General features: G+C 35.3%; 1 protein-coding gene across 1 annotated transcript in view; it reads left to right on the top strand.

Annotated features, from left to right (window-relative positions):
• The window catches only part of GYS2 (glycogen synthase 2), a gene marked incomplete at its 5' end in the record, with an annotated part of 55,725 nt that overhangs the window by 21,145 nt on the left and 10,386 nt on the right, over window positions 1–24,194 (top strand). Inside the window, 9 exons of the mRNA XM_081058952.1 lie at window positions 579–770; window positions 2,397–2,579; window positions 7,040–7,184; window positions 12,122–12,239; window positions 12,424–12,544; window positions 15,468–15,574; window positions 16,233–16,292; window positions 17,156–17,234; window positions 18,256–18,369. Coding sequence (XP_080915078.1) covers window positions 579–770; window positions 2,397–2,579; window positions 7,040–7,184; window positions 12,122–12,239; window positions 12,424–12,544; window positions 15,468–15,574; window positions 16,233–16,292; window positions 17,156–17,234; window positions 18,256–18,369 — 1,119 coding nt within the window. The remainder of the gene's footprint in view (window positions 1–578; window positions 771–2,396; window positions 2,580–7,039; window positions 7,185–12,121; window positions 12,240–12,423; window positions 12,545–15,467; window positions 15,575–16,232; window positions 16,293–17,155; window positions 17,235–18,255; window positions 18,370–24,194) is intronic.

The raw sequence follows: 24,194 nt of genomic DNA, 5'->3' as shown, positions 1-24,194 counted from the left end.
TTAAAGAGATAATGTATCTTGGGCAATATATTTAAATAAAATCTCTGGCATCAACCATATTGAGAAATACTTCGAGTCACGTTTTTTTTGATAGGAAGAATAAGAGAAATCATATACATTTGTCTACAGAAATAATTTTTTTCTAGCAAGAAATATTGTAAGTCCTGTTGCATAAAGATAAATCAGTGACACAGTAGAAATTACATCCAACTACAAGTTGTTAAAGATACAAAGTAGTTCATCTTATGACTGTCATAAAAAAAATAGACGATAATTAAATCCTAAAACTATGAGCTCAAGGTCACAGGAAAGAGTACATGAGCTATAGATACTTTCTTTATAAATGACCAAATTTACTGAAGAGCAAAACTTGGAGATTCTAGGTGAATTGGACGCAAGCCCACTCCATCTTCAGGCTCAAACATCAGATAGTTTGTGTTATCACTACGATTTCCCATAGAGTTTGTATAATCTGCTATGAAGTTCTAAGTAAAGTTTGTATCTTCTAAGCACAAATACATTTTCCTCCCTCATATTACTTAGCATGATTATATGGCTCTGTGTTCTTTATATGGCAGGTGCATTTTGGAAGATGGCTGATAGAAGGGAGTCCTTACGTGGTGCTCTTTGACATAGGGTATTCAGCTTGGAATCTGGACAGGTGGAAGGGCGACCTCTGGGAAGCATGCAGTGTTGGCATCCCTTATCACGACCGAGAAGCCAATGATATGCTGATATTTGGATCTTTAACTGCCTGGTTCTTAAAAGAGGTACAGCTTACTTATAGCTATACAACAGAGGGGCAGCATGGTTGTGTTCTGTGCCCAGCATGTTCAGCAATGATCCCATGGTTTTAGATTAAGTGAATTTTGAGTTGCTGCCATTATTGATTGTCCTAATACATTTCAAAGCAATCAGAAAATGTTTAGCATTCCTCAAACTAAATGCCAGCCTTCGGAACAGGGTAATACTAATGCTTATTAATATTTACCTCATGTCAGGTTTAAACAGAATGTCTATAAAACATCCAATTATATTGCCTGCTACATAGATGATACTCAATCTATATGCAAGAAAAAAATAATGTACATCATGCACTATGTACATGAATTCTAGAATCAAGGGAGTAGGAAATAGCTTGAAATATTTTGTTTTGTTTATGCATGAGTACTCATGCAACTGCAGTGACTTTTAGAAGTTTTCATCATTTGCTAAGGGCTGAAGTGGTCCCAGCAATTGCTAAGGTGTTCATATCAGTGAAATATCCCATAGATGAAAAAAAAGAAGTATTAGAAACCAGCCCTTGTTAAATGAGACAAGCCTGCACTCTCTTAAGTCTTCAAAGCATGACAGTAAGATTTCTTTGCAATTTTTGCACCACCTCAAGATGATGATGCCTAATCTAAAAATGGATCATCCCTAGGAAAGTGGGTGTGGCCTAAGGACAAATCACAGAACTTTTATTGGGAGTGTGCTCCTCTTGTCCAGTCTTTCTTACTGATGAAGTCATATTCCAATAGCCATAAAGGTTTGCCTTGAAATGAAGGGGAAGGTAAAGAGGAAGTCCAATTGCTTTGTGTTAGTGACAGAATAGGAGAAGAGTCAGGATGCTGGCAGGTCAGCTCTAATGACCAATATGCACTCTTGCTTTAGTTGGTAGAACCAATTATTGCTCTGCAAACTGCCTCCCTGAACCACTGCCCCCAGGGCTGAGTTCAGTCTCCAAAGGAATGTTTGTGAGTGTGTGTGCGCGCTGTCATCCTTTCTGTTAAATGGAACAGAGGGGAGAGAAACAAAGTAAGAGCCCCAACTTCCTTTAAAATAAAGCAGTTCCAGAAATAGACATTGTCTTTGGTAAAAAAAAAAAAAAAAGGGTAAATAAAGACACTGAAAAAAAAAACCCAAGGCTTCGAGGCAAGTCCTCTTTCTGCTGTCACCTCTGCTGCCATGGCTCTGTGCAACTTTTAGTAGCTGTGAGGAACTTTTTGAAGAGTAGATACTTTAAAGTACAGAGGTTGAGCCTAAGTCAGTGGTTCTCAAAGAGTATTAACGTGGACCTCCAGTAGCAGCACCCCTGAAACCTGTAAGAAATGCAAATTCTTGCTGTCAGCCCAGAACTGTTGAATTAGATGACCTGGGAATGGAACCCAGATGACAGTGCTTAACAAGTCTTCCTGGTCATTGTGATATACGCTAAGGGTGAGAATCACTGGGCTTTCTGAACATGCCACCAAATCTTATAAAGCACTTAAACGTGCTAAATCTGCAGTTATCATATTTAGATCCCTTTAAATTGTGCTAAAATTTATAGGCATGATAACTTTTCTTATGTTGTGGGCCATGAGCCAGATCAGGCTTCACCAACAACTTTTCTAAATGCCTCTTTTCTGATGTAGGTGACAGACCATACGGAAGGTAAACATGTCATTGCCCATTTCCATGAATGGCAGGCCGGAACTGGACTAATCCTTTCTCGTGCCCGGAAACTTCCTATAGCTACGATATTTACCACCCACGCCACACTGCTTGGGAGGTATCTCTGCGCAGCAAACATTGATTTCTACAACCATCTTGATAAGGTAAGTAATCCTACCTCCTTCCCCCTCACCACCTTTCTTTCCGATCCTTGAAGCTGAAGGATGAGAAGTATCGATCTTTATGTTTCATCTGCCAGCCAGATGACAGAAATGCCCTTTTAACTAATCAATATTCATGGCAAATCCTCCCCTGGTGACAGAGAGCTTGTATAGTTTAACTGCTCAGAACACAGTAGTAGTGAGAGGCGATGTCTGTCTGTTACAGAGCAATAGATTCAAGATCCAAAGGGTCATTTTGGGAATAAGACATTGTGGACACAAAATTGGGCTCCTGTCTACCCTGAAGCTTGGGAAGTGCTGTGAGGACCCTGGATCCAGACACAGCTTTGAGTGGCAGGCAGAGAAGCAGGATTCTAGGCATACAGCTTGCACTGTGAGCCTTATTTCCTTCCCTCCAAGTGAACAGATAGTCAGATTTCTCCTGTAATTCTGCAATGTGTAGGTGGAGTTTTGTGGGGGTCAAATAAGACAGAAGTTATTACAAACAGTGATCTGTGTCCTTGGTGACCAGACAGTTGTGTGTGCTCATTTTAGAAGACAGACCAATTCTATGACCCAAAGTCATTCAGTTTTTACTTCTTTCTTCTATTTTCCATCAGTTAAATCAAATTAAAGTATGTCTTTTATATCATCATGTCAATAATATCAACAAAGCATTTGCATACCATACAATCAGGACTTTTGCGGATTTTGTATCTACATCGCCAATCATATCAAGTTAGCATTTTAGGATTCTGTTTCACTATCAGGAAAATTAGGAAGTTAGAAAATTGATTTCTAAAGTCTTCTCCAGTTAAAAACAAAGCTAAGATTCTATGAAATAAAGTATATGTGTGAGTGATACATAAATAATACTTAGGTCGTGGTAGTGGAGAATTATGCAACTATCTCAAAGACACTTTGAATGCAGGAAAGGCTTTTTCTGACAAACTTTAACATTTGCAAAGCAATGAATGGTCCTAATGACAGTTTTCTTATAAAAAGGTCAGCCTAACCTAAAGGTCAAATTGTGAACATAAGATGTACATTTAAAATAATGTTTTGAAGGTCAGGAGATCAGTGAAGTTTCCTAATAGTGTACGATCATGGTAGACTAATAGGAGCAAACCCGTGATCCATGACAAGCTCAACAACTGTGTTTCCTGAAGAAGAGCAGACTTGGATTTTTGTAAAAGAGAAAATGTTAAGATAGGCATTTCAAATATTTCACTTCAGAATACTTAAGAGCATAATATAGTAATTAATAAAAACAACTAATGATATACATCAGACTATTTGTTTTTAAAGAACAAATGCATTGTAGTATATAGTTAGATATTACAATTATTTTCTTTTGATAAAAGGTCAGTATTTATATCATACAGTCTTGAAAAAAGACTATATATCTCCACAGCTTAAAGCCCCTCACTGGTTGAAGTATGTAAGCTTAGTCAGACCCTAGCCCATTGTTTTAGTAAAATGTCCAGCTCAGCAGAGTGACTAGTAAATAACAAGGAGTCAACAACTAGATTTTGAGTTAAACTCATAATCATTTCTCACAGAAAAATCCCCCATAATCATTTTCCACAGCAAACCCTCTCCCCATACTCACACTGGGTTTAGAATTTGGGTAGTACACAGAAATACCAAATTATATAAATGCATAGTTTTTGAAAGTTCAACATAAGAAATGACTCACAATTTAGTTTTTGATGCAAGACCTAAGATTTGTTTCAGTATGTTCTGACTCAAGCAAATAAACCTAGGGATGTGGGGAATTAAAATACAAATAAAAGTATTCAACTTTTATGAAATCAGAAATATTACAGTTATTTTACTCAAATAATAATTTCTAACTAAAAACATTTTTGTTATTAGACAATTCACATGGATTCAGCATATGAATTTTCTGAGACTCTCCAAGAAGAATTTTCCAAATTTATCATTATTAATCCAGTAATTGGTCAATTTCCCCTCTGCTAAAAGAGCTAGATAACTAATGATTTTTTTTTTCTTAAAATTTTCTTATGTTTTGGTCTCTCTTTTCTTGATAGCAACAGAATTTCCTTGATGGAAATGTAAGGACAGTGCTGTTTGGGATTTGAAAATGTTGAAGGAAGTTATCCATAGACAATTATTTGGTAGATTTTAACTCTTTCCTCTGACCAACTTTTGAGCTGGTCATCTTTAATTATAAGGTTACCCTTCTCTGTTGCTGGACATTGTAAACAGATAAGGTTGCTATAAAGCCCAGGAGTGGCCGTTCATACCACTGACATAAAAGATAAGGGACCCCGATGGGACCAGGAAAAGGCAGAAGCAGACATAAGTGCCTGTCTTCACGGAGACTTGTGTCTCTGCATACTTGTTTTACTCACTTAGAAAACGTATCTTCCCATCTATACATGTTTAATGATTAATTACTATCCCATATATAAAATCTTATTATTCTCAACATCAACAATAAATAACAATGCTAAAGTTATTGAGCACTTTCCATGTGTCATTTGTAAACATTTGACATGTGTTATTTCAATTTCTCTTCGCAAAATCTTAATGAGGTAGGAAACATTTAATACTTCTTTCCAGAGTTATTTTTCTTAAACATAGGCCATGTCTTCACCATATCGCTAAACAAGCCCATTCAGTGCTTTCCATTGTATACAGTACAAAGGCTAAATTCCGAGCCTTGTCTTCAGGGAATTCTGGGATCTGGCCTTATTATATCCTACCAGGATGTGGCCCTATTATGTCTCCAAAATTCTATACCCAGTGGCACAGTTATGTCAAACGTCTTGCGATTTTCTGCACATGCCATATAACTTTATATACTTGTTCTTTAAGGCAGCTAATTCTTCAGCCTAAAATAACCTTTCCACAAATTGAACTTTTCCCAGTCCAAGTGGCATTTTATTCATCCAGTCAACTTGAAGATATAAAGGTGAATAACTCCTGGTCTTGTCATTGAAAATCTTACAGTCTAGAGGTGATACTGACAATATGAACACTTATATAGTGTGAGATACTTTTCCCTAAACTCAGCCAGAGTGAATCAGTCCTGTTCTGATCCTATATCTTACTCAGGCACTTATTTATTTCTAACTGATTTTTACCCATTTCCTCACTAATTTACAGAAACATATTAATTATTCAACAAATGTTTGTTGAATGAGAGATTTGGTTAAATAAATGAGACCAACCATATAGAGATTTTTAAAAAAACTTCTGCTGATCCAAGGATGCCATATAGAGCCCTGATTCAAACATTTTCAGAGATGTTTGCAAATATAGTCAAGAAAAAATATTTTGGGAATTTTTCTGTTCAAAACTTTAGAATCATCTGATGAGTCTTTTTTTTTTCAGTAGTTTACTCTATGATGCAGTAATTATTGGGACTGATTTGTTGATTGAGTTAGAGTCAAAAATGATATAAAAGTAGGTGAGAACACAAGCTTGGAGTCAAACTGATTTGGGATCAATTTAGGGCTCTGCTAAAATGCTTAATAGGCATGTGACCTTGGTCAAGTTCCTTTACCGTTAAAAGTTTCAATTCCTCCTCCATAAAATGAAGATGAAATATGTGCCTCAGTGGTTTATAAAGATTAAAAAATGATATGCTTAGAAGAGTGCCTAATGCATAGTGTTGAAAAGTTTCTAATAATCTTTATTATGAAAAGAGCATTGCTGATACAATGCTAGAAACTATATAATGTTTTCTCTTAGATACTGCTACTTTCATATGCAGCTGTATTAGAGAGAACCTTCAATAACTGAGCAAAAAATGGCAAAAGCCGACAATTGTTGCCAAGTATTTAAATAATTGTTAGGGGTTTGGTTCATTATGGTTTTTTAAAAGTTAAGATACCCAGAATAATGGATAATTGCATAATCTAAAACAATCTAATTAAAGTAACCGGACACTCCTGAAATTATATGATAGGACTTCTATAACCATGGAAAATAATTTCTCTCTTCTCTTTGTCAGGTTCCCTTTCAGTGAATTAAAGATGATAATTATCTTTAGTTTTGGTATCAAGTTTAATGTCAGCTTTATTTCATTGTTTATGGGGAAAATATGATAAGGACCTTGGGGGAAGAAATTAGCTCAATATTTATAAAATGTGGAATAAGTAAAAGTACAATTAAAATACCAAGAAATCAAGAATTCTATGTGATTATAAAAAAGTAGGAATATAATTTACTTAGGAGGCTAAATAATAGTTTAGAAGCAGAAATGAAGTAAACAACATCTTTTTAAGCATAAGTAGCTATGCATTTAGTAATGGGTTTAATAAAAATTATCATTACTTTTTTGTGGCCATAAAATTTACAGCCTTGAGGGACAAAATATGAGAAATAAGTGATTTTGTTTTGCTTCTGTAGAAGGATCAGTGTAAGCAAATGTACATGTGCTTGTTTTGTTTTGTTTTGTGTGTGTGTGTGTGTGTGTGTTTTCCCAACAGTTTAACATAGACAAAGAGGCTGGGGAACGGCAGATTTATCATCGGTATTGCATGGAGCGAGCAGCAGTCCACTGTGCTCATGTGTTCACCACAGTTTCTGAAATAACAGCAATAGAGGCAGAACATATGCTCAGGAGAAAGCCTGGTAATTATTACCCCGGCATTTGTCATTAATCTTTCAGTTCCAAATGTTATTAGAGTAAGAGAATTTTATTTCAAACAAAAAAGCGTAAAACAATAGTGGAAAAATTGCATTCACTATTACCACTCAAATCTTCACCCACACTTTCACTCTCAATTTCAGTAGCTTTGCAGTAAAACCAACACTAAGCTATGTCTGGAACATAGTAGTGTTCAGTCTGGGCTTGTTGAATAAATGGGCTATACTTCAAATGCCCTGGGTCTGAACTAGGTTATCATAATGACTTGGTGTGTTTCACCAAGCTGAGTTGACTTTTCTATGTTAAGAAAACGGAAGTTCAGAAAATATCAGAAATGTGTGCAAGACGAGCCCAGTCCTACATCTTATAACATTTCCTCACTGGTCCTATTTAATAGAAATTTGTTGCCCTACTTCTCCCAAGACCTTTTCTGCAAGTTTTCCTAACGACTATCCTCAGGCTCATCTAGAGATTGCAGTACAAAGAGGCATGTTCATAAATCGTAATCCTGTCACCTGGCCACAGATGATTGGTTCACAGGTAGAAACCTGGTGTAAGCCAGGCCAATTAGACTGCTCCCGTAGGAAGGGGTCTACACAGAGGAATCTCTTTGAATGTACTCCTGTATAATAAAAATGTCAGGGTTGAAACTGTTAACAGTGTCCATTTTTTATTGTGTTGCCTGGGATACAAAAAGGTGAAACTATAATGAAGTGCAGTAAGCAGCAGATACAGACAGAGAGAGGACTCTTAAGATTCTCCACAGTGATTTAGACTATGGTTTAAACTAATTCCTGAGGCCCAGTTAAATCTTTGCCACGAGACAGCCCAGAATCCGATTACTAAATCCTCATTATTATACTTAAGCCAGTGTTAGTAGGTTTGTTACTTGCAACCAAACAGCCCTAATTAATATGTCCTCCTTGCTTAATTCCTCTGGTCTTGTCTCTAGTTGTCTTTCTTTCAAACACCAGTTGAATGTCTAGAGGAGGTATTTCAAGGTGTTAGATCATTTTTTAAAAAAGAGAATCCAAGTATTTTGCACAGTGGCAGCATAAAGTCCCTATGCTGTTCTTTTTTCTAAGGATTCTCTTGGACTCATCTGGATTCTCACTCTCATGCCTCATACAGAAGTTTACTCCATCAGTATGCTCATTTGTTTCTTGGATCTTCCTTGTTTCCTGTCTACAGTATCTTTTTCTGTGCTTACAAAAACGTTGTGTGTTTTTTTGATTCTAAAATAAAAATTTCTCTGAGGCCACTACTCTGTCAAATATCTACCTAATCTCATCCTTCCTCCTGCTGTCAAATATTATAGAAGAAGAACCCATAGTTGCTTCTTCCACTTACTCATAGCCCCTTCAACTCTGACTTCCAACCTTCAACACTTATGAAAGTGCTTTTCAAAAAAATCACCAAATTCAGGATTCCCTATTTTTTTAAAATGTTCCTTGACATTCTTTAGCATTTAAAAATGGTAGATACCTCTATTTTCCTTACTTTTTGTGTCACTGCACATTCTGAGTTATCTCTAATATGATTCTTTTCTAGTGTCTCTAGTAGGTTTTCTACTTTCTTCTTTCAAAAGTAGGCATTCTGTACATACTATTTTCTTAAATTTTTGTTTTCTTAGGGAGACAATTGCAGGATAGTGGTGAAAAGTGTGGGCTTTGAGCCAAACTGGCTGAATTCGGTATCAAAAATGATTTTGTGTTGGGTATATGTTACCTGCTATGTAACTCTGTGAAAGTTACTTAAGCTCTCTGTGCCTTACCTGCATAGTGGGGATGATAAAACTTTCATCTGGAATTGTTGTAATGCTTAAACGAGTTAATACATGAGAGGAACTCAGATCGGTGCCTGATCAGCGATCCAAGAGAGAGAGAAAAAAGAACTACAAAATGAGAAGTTACTGTCTTAGACTTCTGCAATAATTCTATGAGCTCTATGCATATCTAAGAGAAGGACTTTGCAATCCCAATTTTTGCCTGCTCCAAGAACCAAGCAAGGGATTTTAGACCACAGCAGTTCTAATTTCCACAAGGCAGTTCTTCAGTTCTTCAGTTTCTACCATGATTTTTATTTACAAAATACTCAATTACTTTATTAGCTAGAAGAACAAGAATTCCATGGTGCTGGGTTAACTGTACATAATCAAGAATATCACATTTCATTTTCCCCCTCTTATTTCAAAGGCATCCATATTGTAAAGGATCTTTTCTTACTCGAGTTCCAAATTTATTTTAAGGAAATTCCTGCTGTGTGGTCTTGGTGGGTGGCAGTACTCTGCCTTCCACCACCACAGCCAAAGAAGGAGACAAGGTGATTTTTTTTTTCCTGTTTCCCAGCAGGTAGGGAGAAAATGAGGGGGTTCAGAATCAGCCAGTCACCTGCTTCTGCCCCACATTTTGAATAATGAGGAAATACTGCAAAGAGGCCAAGGCATTCATTATAATCAGTGTCTGGGTGAAACCCAACAGAGAAATAGGAGAATGTTTCCACACATTCTTACCAACAATGAATTTTTAATTTTTTGGTCTTTGCCAATTATACAGGTAAAAATTGGTATGGCATATCCATTTGCCTTTGAATACAGAGTTTTAACATTTTTCACCTATTTGACATTTGTATGTAATCTTCTGTTATTTAGCTATGCATGTTTTTTTCTATCAGGATGTCTACCTTTTTTTAAAAAATGATTTTTAGGACTTGCGCACACATACACACACACACACAACTTAAATGTTGTGTTCTTTTTTTTCCATTTGTCATTTGCCCTTTAACATGCTTATTATTAATAGTAGTTATGAAATCGTTGACTTTTGAGTGCATGTTATGCCTAAGATGAATTTTAACCCTTTTAGTCAGCATTTTTTCTTGTGTTGGCATTGTCTCAGAAAGATGGATGATATCGACATTATCTTCGACTTGAGAACAACAGCAAGAAATTAGTAACTAATATTGCTCCCAGGGAGGAGAAAAAATCAGAGAACAGAAGTGGAAGGGAGACTTTTATATATATATGTTTCTTTTTTTGAATTTTTGAAATTTAAATGATGTGAATACATTACCAATATGAACTAATTACCCTCACACAACTAATTAATTAATTAAAATGAAAATAAAATTCAGACAAGACCACCTATGGAACGGAACTGCTCATAAACTGAAGATACCCTTATTAATATAGTAAACGTTGAAAGGATCTTTTAAAGCATGATTTGTAATGAGGCAAAACTGCAGTTTTAATTATGTCACTATGTAGAAGTACCTAAACAATTCCTTATCTATTAATGAGGCATAAAAACATTTTTTAAGCCTTATGTCTTAAGCCACATAGGCAGTAGTATGTTGGGACCAGCTCATAAAAGTTCACAATAGTCAATAATTAAATTTCAGGAAATTTGTGATCTAGTTGCTAACAACTGACATTAAAAATTAAATTATAAAAACCTATAGTTAAATATATACTAAAACAAAATTAAATACTCAAAAGACATTCTGCCCTCTATATCTTTCTGGACAATATAGATTCTTGGCATAGGAGATAAGGGGTTAGACCCCAGAGCCAGGCTGCCTTGGTTTTAAATCTTATCCCTGTTACTTTGTAGTTACTTGACTTTGGGCAAGTAACCTCTCTGCAGGCCAGCTTCTTCATTTGTAAAATCCATACAATGAAAAGTTTATGAAAATTAAATTAGTATTAATGAATTAATATTATATTTAAATTAATAATACAGTTGAGTCTGGCTCAAAGTTATAAATGTTATAGAAATGTTATAGATGTTATATAAATGTTATAGAAAGATGAATACATTGTAAGAGGTTATTGTCTATTGTCCTGATCACACTGTACAGTTCATCCAGGAATTATTCACATGATGGCTTTCACTTGGAAACCTCAGCAACCCAAAATTGACTCTGATGTGGCAAGATGTGTAAAGGAGTATAGCACATGCCCAATTACTTAGTAAAAACTCATAACAAACAGCAGTTTTTGTTGTTGTTTTCTCCACAAGAAATTATTAAGAAGCCTGGGTTGAGTTTGTGGAACCCTTTCAAGGGAATAGCCTTATAATTGTAAAATATCCTTCAAAAATGATGGCATGCTTATAATTCTAGCTCAAATCTCCATCGCAAATATCTCCATTGACCTTTGTTGAATTTTTGGACATAGCTTCCTTTTATTACTTTTGTTTTTACTGCTGCTGAACGTAATTACCCACATATTTGACTCAGTAGGTAGTTCTTTTCTTGTACTGTGAGTAGTCTCCGTCTTTCTTATCACAGAACAATCATCTGGAACACCAAAAATGTCTTCCTGCCTGAACAACAAAATCTTCTGGGCCTTAGAAATAAAGGGCTGCCTTTCTAGTTTTCCAAATGGACAGAACATTTTCCGCACACTTTGTCAAAACAAAAGGATAAGAGGTAGTTTAGTACACAACATGGTTAAGGACACAACACATAGAGGCAGATTGTATGGATGCTACTCATATTTACACTTGTATTCTCAAACGGATTTCTTAACAACTCTGTGGCTCAGTTTCTGCCTCTGAAATTGCAGATAAGAGCGTCTACTTCATTGGTTGTTGCAAGGATTAAATGAGTTACATTGTAAAGCTTTTAGAGCAGTGCCTAGTTCACAGTAAGTAATCAATAAAACTACAATAATCATTATTATTGAATTAAAATGTTTCATTGAACCAGTCACTCAATGTTATTTCAGTAAAGGACTCCTGATTTTCTATTTCAAAAATTTATTGTGGAGTTTTATGAATTTTCAATTTTATGATAGTTAGAAACTAGAAATGTTAATAGACATCTATCTAACTTTATAGATTTAAATATATTGGTTTTCTATAGCGGTAGCCCCTCTCAAAAGAGGATTTTCACGATGATTTTATTTTTGCTTTTCCAGATGTAATTACTCCAAATGGCTTGAATGTTAAAAAATTTTCAGCAGTGCATGAATTTCAAAATCTACATGCAATGTACAAGGCCAGGATACAAGATTTTGTTCGAGGTCATTTCTATGGGTATGCTTTTCTTTATTTGAAAAGAAAATAGCATGTGATTTTAGGTTATCTCTGGTATAGAGAAAACAGGATTGTTATAGTAAATATTTATCTTTCCCAGCCCTCTTTGTACTTTAACAGAATTCATGTGTACATTTTGTTGCTGTTGCTTTATTTCACTTGAAACTGTTTTGTTTTGTTTTAGTCATCTGGACTTTGATCTTGAAAAGACTTTGTTCCTTTTCATTGCTGGAAGGTATGAGTTTTCCAACAAAGGAGCTGACATCTTCCTAGAATCCTTATCCAGGTTAAATTTCCTCCTGAGGGTAAGAGAGCTCTAGAATGCAATACAACGATTTTATAGGAGGAGGAGGACTTTTTTCTGTGAACGTATAGAACTTTTTGACTTCTAAATAGTTTACAGGAGTACATATGATTATGTAGATTTAAAATGACAATCTTATTCTAAAAATGGCTTTGATCTTTCAATTTACATATTGCTACACCATTCACTTGCATATTTGTCATCAGGTTATTTTTTAAAGAAAGCCACAAGCTTATCACTTTAGATGCTATGTTTTAAGATGACATTACAACATCCCTTTTCATCCACAAAGGAGTTTGTAACCACTTGACAGGTACATATAGAAAAATCAGGCAAATGGAGACAAAATTTCACCGCTTTTAAAACCAATGAAATCTATAATTGAGGATATAGCTTGGGTATATGGCAACAAGAGTCTTCCCGATACCGAACCTTTGTATTACACTTAGCCATATAATCACAGGCAGATCTGGCCTCATCATCCTCCCACAACCGAAGCAGACCTCTAGAGGAACAAATGCCACAGGCTGACAGCCAAGCAGTAGTCCTCTGTAGAGTGAGGCAGGACACGCACAAACTCTGTTCCTCCCCCAAATCACCAGCCACACCTCCCCTATACTGAGAGTCTTGAACTGTGAAACTAGGAGATGACTCACCATATGGAAACACGAAGGAAAGGAAAGGAGTTTCACACTTCCGATGATGTGTGATCATTTTTTGCTCAAGAAGGTGGGACTTAAAATAGGTTCCCAATTAATCAAGCAAGCACACACACACACACACACACACGCACACAAAACCTGTGCCAATAGGAGCAACTATTGAAAATGGTACCATGTCAAGCTGTTGATTAAAGTTATTGACTTATAATCCTATCACATAAAATATAGAATAAATATCAGTAAAATACAGGAGACCAGTGTAAAATTTCAACCTTATTGCAGTACTGAGACAATGTAAGCCTTCCTGAGCTCTGTACTACTCTCTAAATTTTTATTTCTTGGACATAGATTTATCCTTACCTTAGAGCAGCATTGTAGCAGGTATACTAGAAAATTTATATAAACCACGTTAATCTGTAAAATACATTAATAAAAACCAAGTCTGCAAAATAGTACTGAAGACATGAAAGATTATTCCAGAATAAGCTGGAATAATCGTATAAGATTTAAAAAAAAACTATTTTATTAAATCTTTGCTTTAGATAACAGATTCCTTTATAGTAGATAAGTTTATATTTTCTGGAATTTTATATAATTGAAGCCATAAGGTTTTACTCTTTTCCCCCCCTGGGTACTCTCATGCAGTATATTCATTTTGAGATTCATCAGTGGTGCTTATATGAGTAGTTCATTGTTTTTATATTGGTGAAGTATGATGTTCTGTAGATATTACCACTATTTGTTTATTCATTCTTCTGTTTATGGATATTTGTGTTGTTTCTAGTTTTGAGTTGTTGCATATAAAATTTCTACTTAGATCTTAATGCAAAAAATAAATAAATAAAGTTTTCTCTCCAAGGTATGCATGCTCTCCTCAGAGGCTTGGCCCCATTGTGAGTGGTTTGGCTCTGGTATGAATGGCACAGATTCTGGAGCCCTTTAAAAAAGAATGCTACCTTATTTAAAGCTTATTTTATTACATGTCATAGTATGTACTATTCAGCAAGGTTTACAGATAGACTCACAACTATATCAAACATGTATCATGCTTAGGAACATTATTCAGTATATCCATACATTTATTAAATATTCACTTTATTTTTAGATGTGACAAAAAAGCCAATTGCTATTATCTTAGATATCAAGATGATTATATTTCTCCTTAGCGAAATAAAAAGAAGGCATTCTCTTTCCATATGGTACATTTACTGTTTAATAGCACATTGGCTACTCCGGAAGTGAGTTTCCTATTCCGTGGCTTCTGTAAACTTTTGGGTAGATCATGAGACCCTAGAGTGCAGAGGCCACAGATTAGATGGTGAAGGGCCCCACACTCAGGGATTGTTATTTCCAGAGTACATGAGCATTCATCTGTGCATGGTTTTAAGTGTGTTTGTGCTTCCTTTTCCATAGCTGTTTCACCTGTCATTTTCTTCTGAGAGATGCTAGGCCAATGGTATTTGTAGTAAAAGGAAAAACAACATCAACAACAACAACAGATTTTAGTCAGAAAACACCAGTTTGAATCCCAGCTTTGCCAATAATCTGTTAGAGGATATCAGACTCTTGTATTGAACCACTCATGCCTCTCTTTCCACATAAGTAAAACAAGGAGAGTGATATTTGTTGTGCGTGGTTATTATGAGAATTGGGTTAAATCATGCATTTAAAGTACCACCCACTACCTGCCACACCAAAAGTGCTGAGCATATGCTTGTTTCTTTACTTTTGGGCTAAAATATAAAGTGCAATACCATTTTTATATTGAGAATCAAGACCCTGAAGAGAAAAATATAAATAATCATTTGTGCAAATCAATTGTAGTTAAGTTAGGGAAAACAAAATTGAATGAACCAAAACTAAATCCTCATTAACTTTCCAACCTGAAATTTTAAAGAACAAATTTTGGCCTTGTCATATTAGCTTACATTTATGTTATTAACACTTTTTTTTTTTTTTTACCCACAGAGAAGCACAATGATATCAATATCAATGCTATATATTTTAGATAACTAATGCTATAAAAATATTTCATGTCTGATTTTCAAATTGTTAACTGATAAACCTCTATTGAAATCCTAATTTAAGATTTCTGAAAAAGCCTCAGGAAGGTGGTTATAAATTCTCTGTGAATCGTAAAAGTATTGTTTTTAGTTAAAGATATTTTAAAATACTATCTTTTCAAAGTTTAAGGTCCGTCTGTCACACGTTTTATTTTATCTTTGGGCATTGACTCTGTTGTGTTTTCTGATCCCTCATTAGATGCATAAAAGTGACGTCACGGTGGTGGTGTTTTTCATTATGCCTGCCAAGACAAATAATTTCAATGTGGAAACACTGAAAGGCCAGGCAGTGCGCAAACAGCTGTGGTAATCTCACATCTTGCAGATATTCTCAAGCAATGAGCATAGAGGGATTTTTTTTATGTATATAATTTGTGATAAATCTCCTTGAACTATTTTCTTTTTCCTTAAGATTATTATGATGCAAATGCTACTTGGTTCTCTTCTTATTGAGTTACTATGTTAGATTATGTAATGCCTATAAAACTGTGTTACTATAAAAACTTTGGAATGAGCTAACATGGAAAGAAAAAAAACCTCTGTAGAAATCTTAAAAGATGGGTTTAATTAAAATATATATATTTTAATCGAAATATAAAAACATATGGCAAAGAGATTAGTATAATGACCTCCTACATGCCCGTAGCCCAGATCCAACAATTATCAGTACATTCCCAAATCTTGTTATTCCTATACCTTCATCCACTCCCCACCCCTACCCCCACTCCCTGAATATCATCAAGCAAAAAATGTCAAGCTCTGTGCACTGGTCAGGGTATTCTGCTGGCTCAGCTCTGGAGGTTTTAACTCAAGCTAAGTTGACAAATAGGAAAATAATTAAAGAGGCTATACAAAAGAGACCTGTAATTTCAACAATGCACTAACAAAACAATAGTATTGTCATGACACATAAAGATTTAAAATTGTAACACTGTTTAAATTATAAATCTTTCTATTCATCTAGGGACACTGCACATTCAATGAAGGAAAAGTTTGGAAAGAAACTCTATGATGCATTATTAAGGTAGGTGCTTCAGATACGGAACATATCAAACATTTGGGGTATCACTATTCAATCTTAGCAATGTAGATCTATGATGTATTTAATTTGTTCCAAATATAAATAAATTAATAACCTTTAAAGTTATGTCATGTGAGCTAATGTTCTTTCATCCTTCATCTGACAAATACAAACAGGTTGTACAATGAGAACACATTTATGTATGAAGATAGGTTCTAATTCAATGGGAATCTCATTAAGAGTTAAAATGCTAATTTGAAGCTGAGAGAGGAGGGTTCATGAGAATTTGAAGTAAAAATATATATTGACTTAATAAATATATTAAATACATATTTACTTATATATTAAATTAACATATTCATTAATGTTAATTAACATGTATTTACTTAATAAATAATAAAATATAATACATGTATAAGTACAATAAAATCTAAATAATAAAATAAAATTAAAATGTGTTGTAAAATGATAAAAATGCAAAATATAAGAAGTTGGTTATGACCTGAAGAGAAAGCTGTGGTGTTTCCTGACCCATGGTGTCAGGCGGGCATCATTTCTTTTCATTAGTAAAAATACCAACTTATAGATGGACAAGTCACAGGCACTTTATAGTGTAGTACTCAGGCAAAATATAATAATAGTGTCCCTCTGACGATCAACATTAATGCGTTAAAAATGAATTTTAATTTTCTTTTATGCTATTAAATGTGTTCTTTTATCATACTTCTTGATACTTCAGGAATTTGTGAGCTTCATCAGGAAACAATGTTTGCTTTACCTTTATTTTTTAAATGCTTAGAACAGTGACACATAGGAAGCATGGAATTAGTTTTTTATTTTCATTATTAATATTGTTTTCCCCACAGAGGAGAAATTCCTGACATGACTAATATTTTGGATCGAGATGATCTAACAATTATGAAAAGAGCCATTTTTTCAACTCAGGTAATAAAGAAAAAAGTGCCTATCACTTCCCATAACTGTTAAAATCAACTTAGGTCAATATTTTAATTATAGAAGAATGAGCTAATTTGGGAAATTTTTAAACCCCAAAGCTAGAAAGTCATTTTTATGTATTCACCTAAAGGACAACTTTGTATACTGTCTTTTATGAATAGTTTTCAGGGGTGCTTTTATAAATCCCCTAGAATTTGTCTTCTTATCCTATTAAAAAATTCATTTGCTACGTATTTGGCTGAGAAGATGCCATGATCACAAAAGTGGTTTTTCCAGGGCAAGGCTCACCCATTACACTCTGGGTGTGCTGACCCATGATATTTCCTTAAATGTGGGAAACGGAACTGCATAATTTGTGCTAGTGATGGGCTGTCTTTGTGCCCTCCCCTGGTACACACACACACACACACACACACACACACAAAAACTCATTTGGAACCAAAATATCCAACTAAAAAATTGTGTATATTGCAATGACAACAAAAAACTAAATTTTTCAAAAACTAGAAAATTTTGAGTTATAACGGGGAAAAAGTGCACGTTTCTCAGCCAAGGGGAATTATTGCAAAGAAGAAAAGATAAGTGTTGTGCTAGGCAGACACCCAAATCTTGTCATAATAGTGAGACATTGGGTACCAGATACATTGGGTACCAGTGGGATGACAGACCCACTAGAAGGAGCCAGGAGAGTAGCTCATCTTCAGTCAAGATTTCAGGACACCCTTATTCCAAATAAGTCCCAGAATAGGCAAGAAGTCTTGGCCTTCCATTTAGTGGCTGCAAGTGAAAAATGGAAGTATCCTGTGCTCACAATATCTGAAGGAAGTCCTTCAACCCATTATCCTCCTCTGAAGCACAAAATGACTAATACAAAATTTAGTCATCATCATTAGTGCCATCTCGGAAGACTTTAGGCAAAAAGGTTGGATGACAAGTCACCAATAACCTATTGTTGAAATTAGTCACACATTAATTCTTTCAACAATTGACATTTTCTTCCATTATTCAGCGACAGTCTTTGCCTCCAGTGACCACTCACAACATGATTGATGACTCCACTGATCCCATCCTCAGCACCATTAGACGGATCGGACTTTTCAATGGCCGCACAGACAGAGTCAAGGTAGAACTAATTGTTTGTGTAGGTCACTTCAAAATGATGTAGAATATATTTATTGAGAATTTATTAGAAGCCTCCCTTATTTGTTTTAACATCTATCAAATATGTTTTAAGTATTTCTAAAGGAAATTAATTCTGTTGCCTGTCTTGCGTAATTTAATGACTATTCTGATATCATTCTTGAAAACTGAAGAATATTTATGATGTTGAATCATCATTCTAGTATTCATTTTCATTGTGCAAGCTGACAGTAAGCCTGAGGAAATTACCTAATTTTTAATGATTTAAATATACTCTAAGAAATAATTTAACAAATCTCTGAGATTAACATGAATTGTCTTTGTTGCTTTCTGATAAAGTTCAACTTAAATATGAGATAGTATATAATATGAGAAGGTTCCAGCTTTAGAAAATGTGGCTAATGATATTTTCATGTAATATTCTATTGACTAATTCATTCTTTTGATTCTTGAGTTTTCTACAGTGACTAGGCACACTGCTATTTGCATGAATAAGACCTGGTTTCTGCCACTGTGGTGCTTAATCTCTATGATGTTTCCTGAGGGCCTCTTATGTTCCAGGCATGGTATTAGGTGTGGGAGGCAGTGGTGAACATGTCAAAAGAGAATTGTTTATCCCTACTCAATTTCGTTCACCAGTATTCAACCAAGTGTCACAAGCTTTTACCAATCTTTTGAAAGGTCTCACTTTCCCTTCTTTCTTTCACCGTTAGCAGATGACCTAACTGAGAATTCAAAGAGTTATAAACTCCTTCAGTGTCCCCCCATACTGGCCTCAAACATGTGTTTTGAGCTATTCTTGCTTCCTTTCCTTCAGCTCTTAAGGGTTGTTCTGAGATCTCTTTCACTCCCATATGCTTAGGAAACTTGCCCTGTTTACTCTCTTATGAAGGAAGTTCAAGGGAACTTCCTTCCCTTGCTGTCTGCAAATATTCTTTAAATTTCTCCACACTAACAACAAACTTTGCCATAACCCTGTCTCCTCCTGAAGTGTTTAAATGTTTCTGTCTTTTTTATTCTTCTCTGCAAAATTTCTTGGAAAAAAATAATCTATTTTCAAATCATTTCTCATCTGGCACTCATTCCTTGATATAAGCATGAGTGGATATAGAAGAGGGAGACAAATTAAGGACCTACTGCACCATATAGGTAAGAGATGATGGGGCCCCTTACAAAGGTCATGCCAGACATGCTGGAGAGAACAGAACAATGGGAGAGATGGTTGCATGTAGAAAAGGTCATACTTAGTGACTGATGGATATTGGGAGTGAGAAAGAGAAAGAAAGCAAGCATAATAACCTCCTGGCTTCAGTATCTCACCAATACTTTCTAAAAACTAAGGTAAGTCCTTAACAAAAGTTGGTTTGAGGGTGATGTTATGAAGTAAGTCAGTTTTTGATAGAATGAGTTTGAGTTACATGTGAGATATTCAAATTGAGATGTTTAATAAGTAGAAACCGTTGGTCTGGGGATTGCAAGGATAGTCATGAAGAGAGCTATCAGTGCATGGGCAGTAGTGGAGACCAGGGATTGAGGACCCTGCCATGCTGAAGACCAGGTTGAATGAATGGAGAAAGCTGTTGACCCAAGGAAACCACAGATTTAAGAGGGGATTATAAAATGAAAAGTCAGGGAAAGAAAGAAAGACCAGATAATTAGAAGAGGAAAATATTGCAGAAATCAAAGCAGAAGAAAACAAAATTTTTCAATCATAATTGGCACTCAATATTATTTTATATTAATTTCACGTGTATAACATCGTGGTTAGACATTTATGTAATTTACAAGGTGATCTCCCTGGTTAGTACTCATCTGGCACTCTACATAGTTATTACAATATTATTGACTATATTCCTGATTCTGTACTTTATATCCCCAGGACTATTTTTTTAATTACCAATTTGTACTTCTTAATCCCTTACCCTTTTTTACCCATTCTCCCAACCCCTTCCCATTTGGCTACCATCAATTTGTTCTCTGTGTTTGTTCATTTCTTTTGTTCTTTAGATTCCACATAAAAGTGAAACCATACAGTATTTGTCTTTCTCTGTCTGACTCATTTCATTAGTATAATACCCTCTAGGTCCATCTGTGCTGTAACAAATGGTAAGATTTCATTTTTTATGGCCGAGTAATATTCCACTGTGTATATGTACCACATCTTCTTTATCCAGTCATCTATTGATAGGCGCTTAGGTTGCTTCCATATCTTGGCTGTTGTAAATAATTCTGCAGTGAATATAGGGGTGCATATATCTTTTTGAATTAGTGTTTTTGGATTTCAGAAGAAATTTTCTTAATAGGAGAAGAAGCTCATAACACAACGTAAAATAATACAAGCTGTTTATAAAGTGTTCCATGCTGTGTTAGCCCTTTCATTTCAAAAATATTCTAAACACACACACACACACACACACACACACTTATATGTGTATATTGCCTTGTGCCATAGAACTTTGGGTGATTTTTATTTTTTCATTTGTGTTTCTGCATTTCCAAAATTTCCAATATCTAGCACACCTACTATAATAGTCAGGCTACAAAGTTTTCACTGGAAATGGAGGAATGTCTCCGCCAAGGATGCACCTTCCTTTATGTTTTTCAGATAAATTGGATCCCCAGAGACTCATCACAGAGCGTGTTAACACTTACTTGGCCTCATTCTCATATAGTTTACCCTAGGTTGGTCCATCTCTCTTTTTTTTTTGATCTCTTGGAAAGGAAATAGTGAGGGCAAGAAAACCTCTTATTTTCCTGTAGATTTCTGTTTTTCTCAGAACCTGTTATGTCATACCATATCTAAATATGTGATCTTCCTCTGGCAATCTATCTGTGCCTCACACATGTTATGTACAATAAATACAGGTGGAAATGGGGATGTGGGAGGGTTAATACCATGTTTTCCTGAAAATAAGACCTAGCCGGACCATCAGCTCTAATATGTCTTTTGGAGCAAAAATTAATATAAGGCCTGGTCTTATTTTACTATAATATAAGACCAGGTCTTATCTGACAATGTGATATAATACCGGGTCTTATATTAATTTTTGCTCCAAAAGACGCATTAGAGCTGATTATCCAGCTAGGTCTTATTTTGGGGGAAACATGGTTTCCCCAAAAGACCCGGGAAACATGAGGCTAGCTATGGTTCATGCTTCCCTTGCGCTTGGCAAGACTGCAGCTGGAAGGTCCCTTGAAATTGAAAGCTTTGAACAAAATTTGCTTTTCTGATCTGTTTTGTTTTGTTTTTTAATCGTGAAAACAGTGAAGCAATTTCCCAGAAATGGACAAGAATCTTGTTTCCTGAACATATTAAACACTTTCATAGCCCTGTGTCTTTGCTAATGTTATTCTCTCTCTGAAATACAGTCATTCTACATATTCCTTTGGGAGCCAACCTAAAAGTCATCCCTTCCTTGCATTTTTCCTTGATATACATTCATCTATTCCAAACAGAACACTTGTTTCCTTATCTGCATTCTCAAGACACGTTATATCTACTGCAATTATAGGAATTGTCACATTGAATTTGACACATAAATTAAAAATATATATATACATATATGTATATATATACACACACATATATATGATATATATACACACACATATATATGTGTGTGTATATATATATATATGTATGTATATATATATATATATATATATATATATATATATATCTTTTTTTTTTAATTTATGTGACCATTTCTCCAGAGGGACTGTGAGTTCTTTGAGACACCAATCATGAGCCATATATATTTTCTCAGTTTTCATCCTCTGAGAAGCAGACACCAAGACAGGATCAGATATCAAAAGGCTTATTGGTGGAAATGCCTGTGAAGGGTAAAGAGGTTGAAAGCCAGAGTAGGCAGGGAGGTGCAGTCAGACTCTGTGAAGAGAGCAGGAAGGAAGCCTGGGTATGAAGAGCCACAGACTGCCGCCTGGTTCAGGCTGAAAGAGTCTCAGCCGTTTTGTTTTCTGGTTTTGTTTGTTTGTTTGTTTTTTCGTTTACAGAAAAGAAAGTCAAATATAACTAACAAAAAACTAGAATTCATAAAAATAAACAGATACATGAAAAATATACATACGTAGCAGCACTATGTAGTGACTCAAAAGGGGAAAAGCAGTGCACAACTCAACATGGCTGGTCAGTGGAAGAAAAAACACCCACATGCACGCTCATGTGCCCACAAAAACAAACAAACAAACGAAAACAACAGGGAAATAGTTTTCAACAGCTAACACAAATTCAGTTTTATTTTGCAATGCTTCCTTTCTTAATTCAAAAGATACCTGTGTGTGTTTGTTGTGTGTGTGTGGTTTCCTGTTGACTAATTTTTAACATAGTAGTAGTTACTACAGACAGTGCTTTCTTGTATTTAACAACCTTTTGTTTATGTTGTACCTTCATGGGTACCTTCCACCTACCAAAACAGTTTCAGGTTGGCAGGCGGATGGCTGCCTTATTCTATGAGCAGTTGGATACAACGGTTTTCATAAACATTACTGTTAATAGGGACAAGAGTCGCCCGTTAAAAGAATCAGCACTGAATAGTCATGGGTTGGCACTAGTACCCACGCCTGCCTGTCCTACAGGCCAGGAGCAGCTGTTGTGGTACATCTAGACCAGAGGCAGTTGGGGCTGTCAGTCACGATCCCAGGTCCAGGATCTCTTGGAGGAAATCTGAGCAGCAAATTCAGGACTGTCACATCTCTAAAGAGGGCAACATATGAAGCCCTTAAAGACTATACTCACAGTCTGGCTTTAAATCTGTGCCACTTACTCAGTTTGTACATTTACCTAATCTGCCTGCATTTCAGTCCTCTCATCTCTAAAATGATGATAAAACAGGTCCACACTCACAGAATTGTGGTGAGATGTAAAAAGTAACAGATGTAATGTTTAGTACAGTATTGGCACGTGGTAAATGCATAATAAATGTTAGCTTTTATTTGTACTTAGCCCACTACATAGCACCGGATGGATACTTAGTAATTTCTACAAGAGAGGTACGAACAGGGTTTGGTGAGAGTAGAAGATGGAAACATTGTCTTTACCTGCAGGATTTGATAAAATGTTTTATAAATAAGATGACATGTTAGCTAGATCTTGATTGATGAGCAGCTCATCATGCACATAATAGGAGGGACGGCTCACCAGGCAAAGAAGTAGATGAAAAGGCACAGGGATACAATAGCACATGACTTATGTATAGTGACTGGAGAAGGAAGTTTGTCTCATACAAATTATGTTTATACAGTTAAATTCATAAATATTTTGAGATAATTCATTTATTATCATCAAGCAACACACATACACAAAATAAACAAAAGAATAACTTCTTCATAACGATATACACTTAATTCACTGAGATAAATTTTGGTTATTTCAGAATTAGATATTTTGGTTTATTAACAGTATCCTTTAAAAGCTTGACAATAACTCAGGGTCTGTGCTAATATATATACCTATTTAATTGTCTGCATATAGAACCCTATAGAGTGGTTCTTAACTCTCAGAGTGGATTGACAAGTTTTGTATATGAATGTGACCATTTGATTCAGGAAACCCTGCAGATCATTTTGATCTTGAATTTATCTTCTATTCTGACTTGGCAGCGTCTTATAGTGAGAAAAGGCTAGAATCTAGATATCAGGTCTAGACCTGTGCTGCCACTCTGAAAATAACTAACTTCCTGGTACCTTACTTCCTCCCTAGGATAATACAGTCAAATAAGTTTTTTGTTTTTGTTTTTTCCTTACTGATCCAGGACCTGCTATGAGCAAGGTACTCTGCTGGGGGCTTTT

Source organism: Rhinolophus hipposideros, assembly GCF_964194185.1.
Source record: "Rhinolophus hipposideros genome assembly, chromosome: 9".
Taxonomy (NCBI): domain Eukaryota; kingdom Metazoa; phylum Chordata; class Mammalia; order Chiroptera; family Rhinolophidae; genus Rhinolophus; species Rhinolophus hipposideros.
Note: the sequence above shows the minus strand (reverse complement) of the source record. Positions and strands in the feature narration are given on the sequence as shown.